We start from the raw sequence: 12,153 nt of genomic DNA on the forward strand, positions 1-12,153 counted from the left end.
CCCAAGCATGATGTCCCTCTCCAAGGACCTGTCCCTCCTTGCAACATGTCCAAAGTATGCCAGACGAAGCCCCAGAATCCTTGCCTCCAAGGAGTTGCTTGGTTTAATCCTCTCTAGGATGAATCTGTTTGTTTTCTTGGCAGTCCATGGTACATTCAATACTCTTCTCCAGCACCACAGCTCAAAGGCTTCAACTCTCCTTCTGTCCTCCCTAGTCATTGTCTAACTCTTTGATGTATAACAAGTGATTGCAAAGACCATGGTCTGTATCAGGTGCACCTTAGTCCCCAGAGAGACACCGTTGCTCTTGAGTACTTTAGAGAGGTCCCTAACCGCAGACTTTCCCATCACAATACCTTTTACTAATAGTAGACCAAATACTGTATCAGGAAATGAGGGAGGCTTAATACAAGCTGAAGGTCACCTTGTGGCACTGAGGTGTTCCCTAAGAGTCAACATTGTTCTTAGTTTGTATCAACTGAATCCCTCCCTCCTGAGATTAGCATAAAGAGGAACTTGGCCTTATCTGTAAAAGACTTCACCATTATCCTTTGTTTTTGTTTTGTACTTCCTTATAATTTTGCTTTGTTTACCTAAATAAATACTCAGAGAAGCATGGCTTGGGGCCTTCAGTCATGGGAACTTTTGGCCCCCTGTTTTTCACACTCTCTGTTCTATATCATAAAAAAAAAAGAATTAACTAGTTGAACTCAAATGGTGAATTCCTTTAGGCAAATGTTTTCAAGGATTGCTTTAAAGAGTTCAAGTGCAAGAACATCACTTTAAAGACTAAGGTGTGCTTAATTAACACCACAGACACGGTATTTTTCTGATTGCTTCATAAACATGTGAAAGTTGGACCATGAATAAGGAAGACCCATGAAGACTTGTGGTGTTGATGAAGACTATTGAATCTGTCGTGGACTGTCAAAATAACAAATCTGTACTGGAAGAAGGAAGAAGTCCAGTCAAGGTGCTCATTATTGTTGAGTGCCATTGAGTAGCTGACCCTCCAGTGGGTTTTCAGAGGCAGTTAATCACATGGGAGGAGACCGCCCATCCTTCTCCAGTGGAGCAGCTGCTGGCCTCAAACAATGTGCCTTCAGGATTGCAGTGCACGCACTTGTAAATAGGCCACCAGTGCTCATTAGATGCAAAAATAATGAAAGCTTGTTTCTCATACGTTGGGCATATTATCGGGAAGGGTCAGACACTGGAGGACATCGTGCTTGGAAAAGTAGAGGGAAAATGAAATAAACGCTTAAGGATACAAATTGACATGGTAACAATGGGCTTCTGCATAGCAGAGACCATGTTGTACAGACAGGGTCACTAGGAGTTGAAGCTAGCTTGATGGAACCTAACAAGAGGTCAATGGTTTTATGTTTTGTGGGTTGTTTTTTTTTTTAATGATACAAGTTTAGGGAGGTTTAACCACAGTTAATACCCACTTCCATACCCCTACCCCACTTACAGAACTTCTCAAAGCCCTTCTTGTTTAGATCCTGCCACTCAAAGGGTCACATGCAACAGCATGCAGTTTCTCAAACTACTGGCTTTGCAATTATTTTTTCGCACCCATGGGGCATCACGAGGCATTTCATCATGAGAAATATTGCTTCAATAGCCTCCTATTATCTACAGGACACAATTCAAATTCCCCAGCATAGACTAAGGACCAAGATTGTGAAGCTGTGTATTTGAGCTCAAATTACAGCTATATCCCTTTCATAGCCTTCTCCAACCCTTTATTCCTATATCTGTAACAAAAAAAAAAATACAGTATTTCTAGGGCTATTGTGACAATTTAGGAGCTTTGGTGGCCTAATGGGTAAGGGGTTGTATTGCTGACCCAAAGGCATATAGTTTGAATTCACCAACTGTTCCATGGGAGGATGGACAATCTCCTCCCAAGCTATTTATAGTCTCTGAAAAGCTGCTGGAGGAACAGTTATAAGTTGGTTCTGACTTGAGGGCATGTACCATCAACACTGTACCAATTAGCAGAACATGTAAAGAGTGTAGCACTGTGCCTGACACACACAGTGCCCAATAAGTGTGGGCCATTTTCTTGTTTTTAGTTTTTTACCGGTTATTTCAGTTGTCAGTCCTATTTCTTAGAAAATTTGTCCATTATGGGTGATCCTGGTGGCATCTGACACACCAGTGGCATAGCTTTTACCATAACAGCAACATGCAAGCCACCCCAAAGTGCACCAAACTAACAGACAAGTGCCAAAACTACAGGAGCGAACTCTCTCCCCATAGATCCAACGGTCCTCGGCAGAGGGTCCTCCAGCATTCTGGAGCCATGGCCTGGTTTTCCTGCTACTTCCAGGATGGGGGCCGCTAGTGGCCAAAGGAGTATGAGTACCCATCTCCTCCAGTCAGTTCAGCTGCCCTTCCTGGCCTTGTCCCCATTTGATCTAAGCTGTGGTATAGTCCACTTAGTATACATGAGAGAGTTAAACAATGAACGCAATATTGAAGAAAAAGTGATGCCTTCGAACTGTGGTGGGAGAAGAGTACTGAGTATACCACGGACAGCCAAAAGAACAAAGATCTGTCTGGGAGGTCGTGCAGACAAGAGTGCTCCTGAGAGGCATGGATGGTCTCACATGCCTTGGGCATGTTCTCAGGAGGAGCTAGTTCTTGGTGAAAGACATTATCCTGAGAAAGGCAGAGGATCAGAGGAGACCCTGAACAAGATGGATCAATAGTGACTGTAAGTAACAATAGGCAACTCAGAAATGCTGAATAAGAGGGAGCTCTGGTGGCCTACTGGCAAGAAGCTGTGCTGCAATCCCAAAGGCATGTGGTTTGAATCCACCAGCTGCTAGGTACCCACTCATGTTTATTTTTTGATTCTCATCTGTTCCACACCTTAGGTATGTCCACACCTGAACTACTTTTAGATCCTGGAACTAGAAGTTTGTTTCCATCTAGTGGACTCAGATGTCATTTTTCATTCTATTGCCAATTCTCTTTAGTTTTGTTCCCTTATTTACCTGAATTGGGAACTCAAACTTTTCCATGCTTAGGCCTACCTAAGAAGGCTTACACTTGGACACTTTCCAAGTACTCACCAGGCAGTAGCTCCCAAGCATTTCCTGAGGGGGTATTAGATAGGTCATAACATGTATATGTACCTCCTGAACTGGCCTGGGAGTGTAACTCTCGTCATTCCTCATGTTCATCTTTCCCGTTTATAAGCTTGTGCCTGTGCTCTGTAGTTTCACAGTAGGCCTATCATCTGTTTCTCCAGACTTTGAAGGATTCCAAAACCTTGTATCATTGCATATCCAGCACTCAAAAGTTTCCAGCATGTAATATACAATAAAATAGGAGGGATGATGACTGACTGAATAAATGAATTTTCTTAAGAGGACTAAGCAACATGCCTCTTGGTGCTGTGCACTGTGGGATCTCCCTCAAAGGTAACAGAAAAATGTCCACACTCAGGAGTCCTGCGGAAGGAGTAGTTGGGTGGGGGGGGGTGGGGTCCCCGACCCTCTGGGATCCTGCAGAAGGCGTGGTGGGGGTTCTCTAACACTCAGGGCTACTATGAAAGGGACAGTGAGGTTCCTCCCTCTGACACTAGGGGGTCCTGTAGAAAACATGATGGGTCCCCTGCCCTCCAACACTCAGAAGTCCTTTGAAAGGTGCAGTGGCGTCCCCTTGCTGTGACACTCAAAGGTCCTGCAGAAGGTATGATGGGGGTCTCCTCTAACACTCAGGGGACCTGCAGAAGGTGCGGTGGGGTCCCCTGCCCTCTGACACTTGGGGGTCCTGTGGAAGACATGATGAGGTCCCCTTTCCCCCATTGCCCGCACTCACGCTGCGCTCTGCAGTAGCTTCAGCAAGTGCGTGATCCGAGATCTGCCGACAGCCATGACTGCACAAGCTCAGCCCAGAAGCCACGCCCCTCGCTCTACACCCCCTCTGTGGGCCAATCGCCGGCCCCACCGCCCTCCTCCACCCGCCCACTGAGCCGAGTCACTCCACTTGGTCTACTAAGGTCAAGGGCCCGTAGCTTAAGACTATGTTCCCACGTGGAGTTAAAACTACATTAGACTTATTGGTTCTTTATCCCATTTTGCAAGATGGTTGGTAAAACAGACAGACACCAAGGAGAAGCCTGAGGCCAAGAAGGCAGATGCTAGTGGCAAAGTTAAAAATGCCAAGCCCAAAGGCAAGAGCAAAATGCCCAAGATGAGGAAGCCCCCCTGGAGCCCCAACCCTGTCCTAGTCTGGGGAATCGGCAGTATTACCAATTAGCCAGGTATCCTAGGAAGGCCATACACAACAGGAAGAACTCAGCCACTAAGTCCAGGGTTGAAAAGGATGATAAGGTTCTTGCTACTGTCACAAAGCAGTTGTTGGTGGTTAAGAATGGTGGTACCAGAGTGGTGAAAACGCCTAGGTATTACCTACCCTACTGATGTCGTGCCTCTGAAGCTGGGAAGCCTCAGCAAAAAATCCCCTAGAGTGAGCATGTGAGGAGGCTGTGTGCTAGTTCAGTCTCTTACCACAGGTGCAGAGCGATTTTCCAGAAGCTGCTGGATAGTGGTTTGCTCCCTGTGACAGGGCCTCTGACCCTCAATGATCAAGTTCCTCTGTGGAGAACACATCAGAAACTCTTCATTGCCACCTCCACTAAAATTGACATCAGTGTGTGAAAAGCAGCGGTGGAAATGCCGCCACCAGGAGGGTGAGATCTCCGACACAGAGAAGATTTCAGAGCAGCACAATGTTGATGAAAGCTGTGGACTTGGAAGTTTTGCCCAAAATCAGAGCAGCTCAAAAGCTATCTGTGTTCTTCTATTCTCCCTCACCAATGGAGTCTATAAGACCTAATTAAATAATGTTTAAAGTAAAAAACAGAAACCAAAATACCCCCCTACATTTGATTCAGGGGCAAAGTCTTACCACCCAACTTTGGGTGCCATGCAGAAAACAACTCTTAGGAATGTTAAAAAAAAAAAGTTAAAAAACTCTATTTTCATAAATTGCTAACTTCTTTTAAAAAGTCCAAGAAACCTAAATGGGCAGTGTTAAAATCCCACAGCTAAATAAGGAAAGCACAAAATCCAAACCTGAAAAAGCCCTACCCTTTAGTAAAGTGTCTCATAAGCACCGTTTGGCTTTTGATGAAATTGTTGATGGTACCATTAAGTGGCTGGATTAACTTGATCTTAATGAAACTATATCCATGTTCCTCTATTTTTCACTGGGCTGAAAATTAAGCTGACAGGTGGACAATGAATAACAGTAACAGAAGAAAAAGTGATGCCTTTGTTGTAATACTGGAGAAGAGCACTGCATATCCCATGGACTGTCAGAACAAGTAGTAGGTAGGTCTTGGACAAGATGCAGCCAGAGTGTTCCTTGGAGCAAAGAATGGTGAAGCTTCATCTCACATTATTTTAGGCATGCTGCTAGGACTATTCCTTGGAGGACTGTGCTTTGAAAGGCGGAGGGACAGCAATGGAAGGGCTGATCTTCAACCAGATGAACCGACAATGACAGCAGCTATGGGCTCGAGTGTGTCAAATTGTTGAGGATAAAACAGGATAGGACAGGGTAAGATCTGTTGTTCAAAGGGTTACTATGAACAGATCATTTCAACTTGATACCAAACAACAATGAAAGAGCTGAACTCACTGACCTTGAGACAAAGCTGACCCTCCAGGCTTACAGAAGCTGTACATCATCTGTGAGGGAGCTCTGGTTGCCTAGTCGTAAGGAGTTGTGTTATACCCCAAAGGTTCGAATCTTCTAACTGCTACAGGGGAGAAAAATCATCTGCATAATTTGTTATTGAGTACCATGAAGTCAGAACCCACTCATCTATAGCTGACCCTCCAATAAGTTTTCAGAAGCAGTAAAATCACACAGGAGCCTGCCCATCCTTCTGAGAAGCGGATGGACTGGAAGCACATACCTTTGGGATTGCAATGCAGCTTCTTACCACTAGGCCATCAGACCTCCTTTGTGCTGAAGGCTCAACTGAGTCTGTTTCAACTCAGTAGCACCTAATACATCCCATGGGAGGCAACTGCCCATCTTTCTTCTGTGGAGCAGTTGGTGGATTTCAACCAATAGCCTCTGGGCTGACCATACAACCTCCTACTTATTAGAGTTCTCCGATGCCTATTATTGTATTTATCATTTTTCAAGAGAAAAAGTAAATTTTTTAAAATCTAGCTTTAATACAATCAGAAAACATGTGAACATGGGAAAGTCTATACTCAAGAAACAAAACGCATAATGACCCTCAATCAAGTTCCCAAAGCTGTAACTCTTAACGGGAAGTGAAAGCCCATTCTTCTCTCAGGGACACACAATGTCTGGAGAAGCTGCACAACTATACCACCACTACTCATATACCTGTGCTGTTGTTAAGTGCCATCGAGTCGCCTGTGATTGATAGCGACCCTATGTACAACAGCCCTAAACCCTGCACTATTCTGTGCCAATCTGTCTTTGACGCCCCACTGAATCAATCCATCTCACTGAGGGTCTTTCTCTCCTGCACTATCCCTCCACAATCCCAAGGAAGATGTCCCTCTCCGAGGATTGGTCCCTCCTTGCAACAAGTCCAAAGTATGTCAGATGAAACTTCAGAATCCATGCCTCCAAGGAACAGCCTAGTTTAACCTTCTCTAGGATGAACCTGTTCGTTCTAGTAGCCATCTATGGTATATTTAATACTTTTTCCAGCACCACAGCTTAAAGACATCAATTCTCCTTCTATCCTCCCTAGTCACTGTCCAGCTTTCTGACGCATAGCAAGTGATTACAAAGACCATGGCCTGTGTCAGGTGCACCTTAGTTTCCAGACTGACATCATTGCTCTTCAGTACTATGGAGGGGTCTCTTACAGCAGACTGTCCCAATGCAATAAATCTTTTAATTTCCTGGCTGCTGGTGCCAAGAGTGTTGACCGTGGAGCCAAGCAAACAAAAACTGTTAACAATCTTAATCTCTTCACTATACAGCAATGAAATCTGACTTTTTCATGGACACTTCTAAAAATACTTTTCTAAGAAACAGCATTGAAAATAGAAAAAATTTCTTATTAACTGTCAACCAAAAAGAGCAGGGGTGCTCTCTGCTCTACTGGAGTAAAAGGCTTAAAGCTTTTTAGATCATTAGGGACAGACACCTATGACAGGAATGTGTCCCAAAACAGCTATAAAACATTTAACCTCCCAAGCACACTACCACCTCCAAAGGTTGCCACAAAGTCAATTCCGTCTCATGGAGACTTGCTTCGAACAGGGTTTGCACTGGTTGACTTCAGAAGTTAGTTAACCAGGCCTTTCGAGGTGCCTCCAGGTGGGCTTGAAAATGCAACCTCTGTTTTCCCGTCAACTTATCACCCAATGACCCTACTAATCTAATCAAGTTAGCTCAAGCCACTTTCACAGAACTAAAGAAAGTTTTCTACTAATACATGTTTCTCTATTTAGTATTAAACCAAACTGGGAAGATAAACATCCATAAAGATTGGAAATATTTTCTGGATTAATGAGGGTTATTTAGCAAGGACGTTATCATTAGCAAACCAGTATTTCCAAAGTGTCACAAAGAACAGATTTTTCAAACATCAGTTATACCTTCAATATATCTGACAACAAACAATAGTTTTCTGCAGTTGTCTCTCTGACTGCTTTATGTCTAAAGTAAAAAGACATCATACCTGGTATGGTCCACAGGATTCATTTGATTTCTACTACAAGGAAAAAAGTTAAAATCAACACTGGCTACAACCAGAGACAGTTATATGAAATAATCTTTACATACAATAGTGAAAGTCTGGTTTAGAAAACGTTTGTTATTTTTTTTCTGTTCTGATGAATACACAAGCTTGTAACAGAAATGAAAAAATTACATCAGTCAATGATAACTCTGATAGGTAACCAACAATTCTGCGGTCAAGACCAAAGTTAAATAGAGAAAGCAAGGCTGTTTTAGACTCATTCCCACTTAAATTCCTTCCCCTTTAAGAAAACCACAAACTTGTGGAGTCCAATTCTTCCCTTCGACCTCCAAGTTCGGGGAGGGAAGGGCAGCTGCTACCGGAGAAGTTGAACCTCACGTGCAGCATACAGTTCTTGGTGAGCAGCTCAAATCCGAGGGTGAAATTATTAATTCCGCCTCTTTCCTCCCTGGCGCTGCCCTCCTTTCCTCTTGCCACTCAAACCAGGTGGCCCGGAATTCATCTTGCCTCCTAGGCCCCCTTTTCTCTTTCCTCCCTGGCTGGGAGGACCTCCTTTCCTCTTGCCCCCAGGTCCTTGCCGCCCCCCCTTTCTCTTGCCCCTTTGGCTCATTTTTCTCCTCTTGGCGGCCTCCTCCTGGTCCTCCTCCCTCATCTGCTTATTAGTGGCCCTCGTCACGTCCAGCTGAGGCTTTCTGCTGTTCATGACTCGCAGCAGCTCCAACTGGCTCGTTTTCTCGGCTGCAAAGTCCCCAAAGACAGGCTGAAACTTCCTCTTCTTGCCGGAACCCCGAGGAGCCTTCTCCTTGGGCAGGCGCTCCTGGAAACGTCCCACGGAAGCGGTGGAAACTTTGGCCACCTCCATGGCGCGACCCAGCTCCTCCTTGCTCTGATGTCCAGTGGGGTGCATGCCGGCCGCACTGGGCAGCTGCAGCTTGTGTGCACGGGCCAGGTTACGCAGCCGGTTCAGCTCGTTTTTGGCCACCCGCTCCTTCTTAGCCTGAACCCGCTTGGCGAACTGGTCCTCCATGGGGTCGGCGCTGACGGGGACCTCGATCAGCCACTCCTTGGTGTCGTCGCGGGCACGCTGGTAGCCCCACCGGCGGCGCCACTGACCGCTCACCTCATCCCACACCAGATTGGTCTTCTTCTTGGGCCGGATGCCTTTGAGGCGCGCGAACTGCTGCCAGCGCGTAAGCGGCCGCGGCCGGGGCACCGGTTTCTCGCGCGGCAGGCGGGTGGCAGGCTCCGGCAGCTGGGCCACGACCGCCTCCTCCACGCGCTCCGTGGGCAGCTGCCACAGCTGGTTGATGAGGAGCTGCGTATTGTCCCGCGCCAGCTTCTGCAGCTCGGCCTCCAGCGCGGGTCCGGCGCACCGAAGTCCTGTAGGGGGGTTCCGGTCGGAAGCCAACAAATTGCCTAAATCGAACTCCAGCTCCAGTTCTTTATGCACCGTGATGCGCTGAAACTTTTCTGCCTCTTCCTGCTCTGCCTTTGCAAGAAGCTCCTCCACGCTGCGGCTCTCCATGGCTTCGGTTCAACTCACCAGCGCGGAGACAGCCGCTCAACTTATCCAGCCCGGAAATGCAACCACGTGCGGGCTCACAGACGCTCAACCCGGAAGAGGAAGCTTCACTTCCGTAGCATCCGGAACTGACGTGTGTGGTCCGTGTGACTTCTCCACGAGCCAGCAGAGGGAGGTGTTGGAGAGTTTATGGTTTTACAGGCAGGGCCCTGGGGTTTGTGGCAGGTGGAGGCTGCGCTGGCGCGGGCAACTCTGACCACAAGTGCCAGACAGAGACTGGTAGGGACTGCGCTGCGCGAATGCGCGGGACCAGCCGGTTACCGGGCGTCCTGTGTCAAATGTAGGCTAAATTCTTTCTAAAGATACCCTCTCACCCCCGCCCTCTCAGCTGTTTTTGGCCTCTATCCCTGCAAATGTGGACACACACTACAAATAAACGTAAAGTGTACAAGGTGATTTTTTCCATTTGTGATCGAGCAGTAGGAGATCGTCCCGAGAGGGGGTGGGAGAGCACTGACTTCACCAAAACTTGACATGACAGAGCTGCTCGCCGCATTTTTCCAAGGGGTGTAGACCAAACAGCGCTAAGCTCTTCAGTCAGAGCACCTCGAGTTTGGCACTTAACACACTTTGAACTTGGGCCCTATTTTGATACTAAAGTATAGTTGTATCTTGGAGAAAGTACAGCTTAGAATGCTCCTTAGAGAAATGGATGATTTCTCACATTTTGGGCATGTTGTAGTGTGCCATTAGAACTGACCCATAGATTTTCAGAGGTGGTAAATCCCATAGGAGTTGACCATCCTTCTTGCGAAGCAGTTGGTGGGTTCCAACCTCCTGACTTTGGGAATGCAGCTCAATTTTTACTTTTATTTTATTTTATTATTTTTTTAACCACTAGGCTTCAGAATCTTTGCCTCCAAGGAACAGGATGGTTTTATTCTCTAACTTTGGACAAGTTGCAAGGAGGGACCAGTCCTTGGAGAGGGACATCATGCTTAGGAGGGTGGAGGAACAGCGCAAGAGAGGAAGACCCTGGATGAGATGGATTGATTCAGTGACTAGGGTAATAGGGATAGGTGTGTCAGAGACAATAAGGTTGAACAGGGTTCAGATCTATTGTACATAGGATCATTATGACTTGCAAGCAACTTGATGGCACATGACGACAACAACAACAGGCCACCAGAGTTCCCTTTGGTTTTTATTATTTCCTTTCAGAACCAGAGTTTTATTAGAATTGAAAAACAATACTCAAGATGCATAAACGACCCAAGGCCATAGATAACAGGTTCAGTTATATAGTTATTGCCAAGTGTTGGAGTTGAGTCTTTAAAAATTGTCGCACACCTCTCTTTTCTTGTGTTCCCATTTGCCTTATGATTCTTCAAGAGTTCTGGTTCAGCCAGCCCATACTGGATTATCACTTAACTGAGTTCAACTAAAAGGAAGCTCAAAACTATCACTGTAATTACAGCCAAGGAGGTCAGGAAATCAGAGGCGTCATACACAATGACAAAGATTCCTGCAGCTACAATTCATAACCCTATGCAGAAAACCACAAATATTTCAGAGAGAGCTTGAATGTCTTGAAGCATCATGTTTTGCTATTATAAAAGACAACCTTTTAGGAAAATAATTAAAGTCTGTCAAAATAGTTTTCCCAAAACAGCCAGAGACCTTTGAGATGAAACCCCCTGTCATGAAAGAATCAGGATTCCTTTGTTAATGATAACATACTAACATTGTTATATGTGCTGTCAAGTCAACTAAGACTCATGGCGACCCTATGAACAAGAGCTGGGAACCCTTCCCTATTATAAGCCAGTCTCATTGTCTCTGATAAACCTGCCGCCATTACCACAGTCACTATGTTGATCCATCTCATTCAGAGTCTTCCTCACTTGGGCTGACCGTCTACCCTTCCAAGCATAATGTCCTTCTCCAAGGACTGGTCCCTCATGGCAACATGTCCAAAATATGTGAAAAGGAGTTTCAACGTCCTTGCCTGCAAATAGCAATCTGGTTTCACCCTTTCCAGGACAAGCTTTTTTGTTCTCTTGGCAGTCTATGTTATGTTCAATACTCTTCTTTAGGACCACAACTTAAATGTAGCATAGCAAGTAATTGAGAAGATCATGGACTGGATCAGGTGCACCTTGGTTTGTAGATTGACATCATTGCCCTTCAGCACTCCGGTGAGGTCCTTAACATCAGACTTTCCCAAAACAACTCATCTTTTCATTTCCTGACTGCTGGTGCCAAGAGTTGATTTTGGACCTAGTCAAGCCAAGATGAAGTTGTTAACAACCTCAGTCTCTTAACCATCCTATCATGATGCTGCCAATTGGCCTGAGAATCTTTTTGTTAATGTTGAGATGCAATCCATATTGAAGACTACAGTCCTTGACCTTCTACAGCAAGTACTTCAAGTCCTCCTCATTTCCAGCAAGCACATTCTTATTCATAAAATCCAACAAAAACCAGGCTGGGTGCTGATTGTGGGACAGACCACCAAGTACTCATATGCAAGTTCAAGCTGAAGTTGAGGAAAATGAAATAAAGTCCATGGGAACCAAAATTTGATCTTAACTCTATCCCACTCGAATTTCAAAACCATCTCAGGAACAGGTTTAAGGCCTTGAGCACCAATGAGCATAGGCCAAATGAACTCTGGGAGGATATCAAGAAAATCGTCCATGAAGAATACAAAAGATCATTACAAAGGCTGAAAAAGAAGAAAAGACCAAGATGGATGTCAGATGAGACTTTGAGTATTACATTAGAGTGCAAGGAAGAAACCAAGAAATCAAAGAGCTGAACAGAAAATTTCAAAAGGCAGCCCGGGACGACAAAGCAAGATACTATAATGAAATGTGCAGAGAGCTGGAGTTAGAAAATCAAA

At 45.5% G+C, this 12,153-nt stretch overlaps 2 protein-coding genes across 2 annotated transcripts in view; both read right to left on the bottom strand.

The window, feature by feature from the left end:
* Positions 1 to 3,888, bottom strand: part of ADHFE1 (alcohol dehydrogenase, iron containing, 1) — a 59,502-nt gene extending 55,614 nt beyond the window's left edge. Inside the window, exon 1 of the mRNA XM_006880427.1 lies at positions 3,838 to 3,888. The gene's annotated coding sequence lies outside the window, so the exon portion shown is untranslated. The remainder of the gene's footprint in view (positions 1 to 3,837) is intronic.
* A 4,211-nt stretch (positions 3,889 to 8,099) lies between these two features.
* RRS1 (RRS1 ribosome biogenesis regulator homolog (S. cerevisiae)) lies at positions 8,100 to 9,267 on the bottom strand. The gene has a single exon (XM_006880428.1). The coding sequence runs from the start codon at positions 9,249 to 9,251 to the stop codon at positions 8,154 to 8,156; it is 1,098 nt and encodes a 365-aa protein (XP_006880490.1). The 5' UTR covers positions 9,252 to 9,267; the 3' UTR covers positions 8,100 to 8,153.
* Between the last annotated feature and the right edge of the window lie 2,886 nt (positions 9,268 to 12,153).

This window comes from Elephantulus edwardii, unplaced genomic scaffold (genome assembly GCF_000299155.1).
Source record: "Elephantulus edwardii isolate Elephantulus edwardi_28Jun2011 unplaced genomic scaffold, EleEdw1.0 scaffold00008, whole genome shotgun sequence".
NCBI classification, from domain to species: domain Eukaryota; kingdom Metazoa; phylum Chordata; class Mammalia; order Macroscelidea; family Macroscelididae; genus Elephantulus; species Elephantulus edwardii.

Excerpts from the sequence above, each read along its gene's own strand:
- RRS1 (XM_006880428.1), bottom strand. The coding sequence starts at position 9,251 with ATGGAGAGCCGCAGCGTGGAGGAGCTTCTTGCAAAGGCAGAGCAGGAA.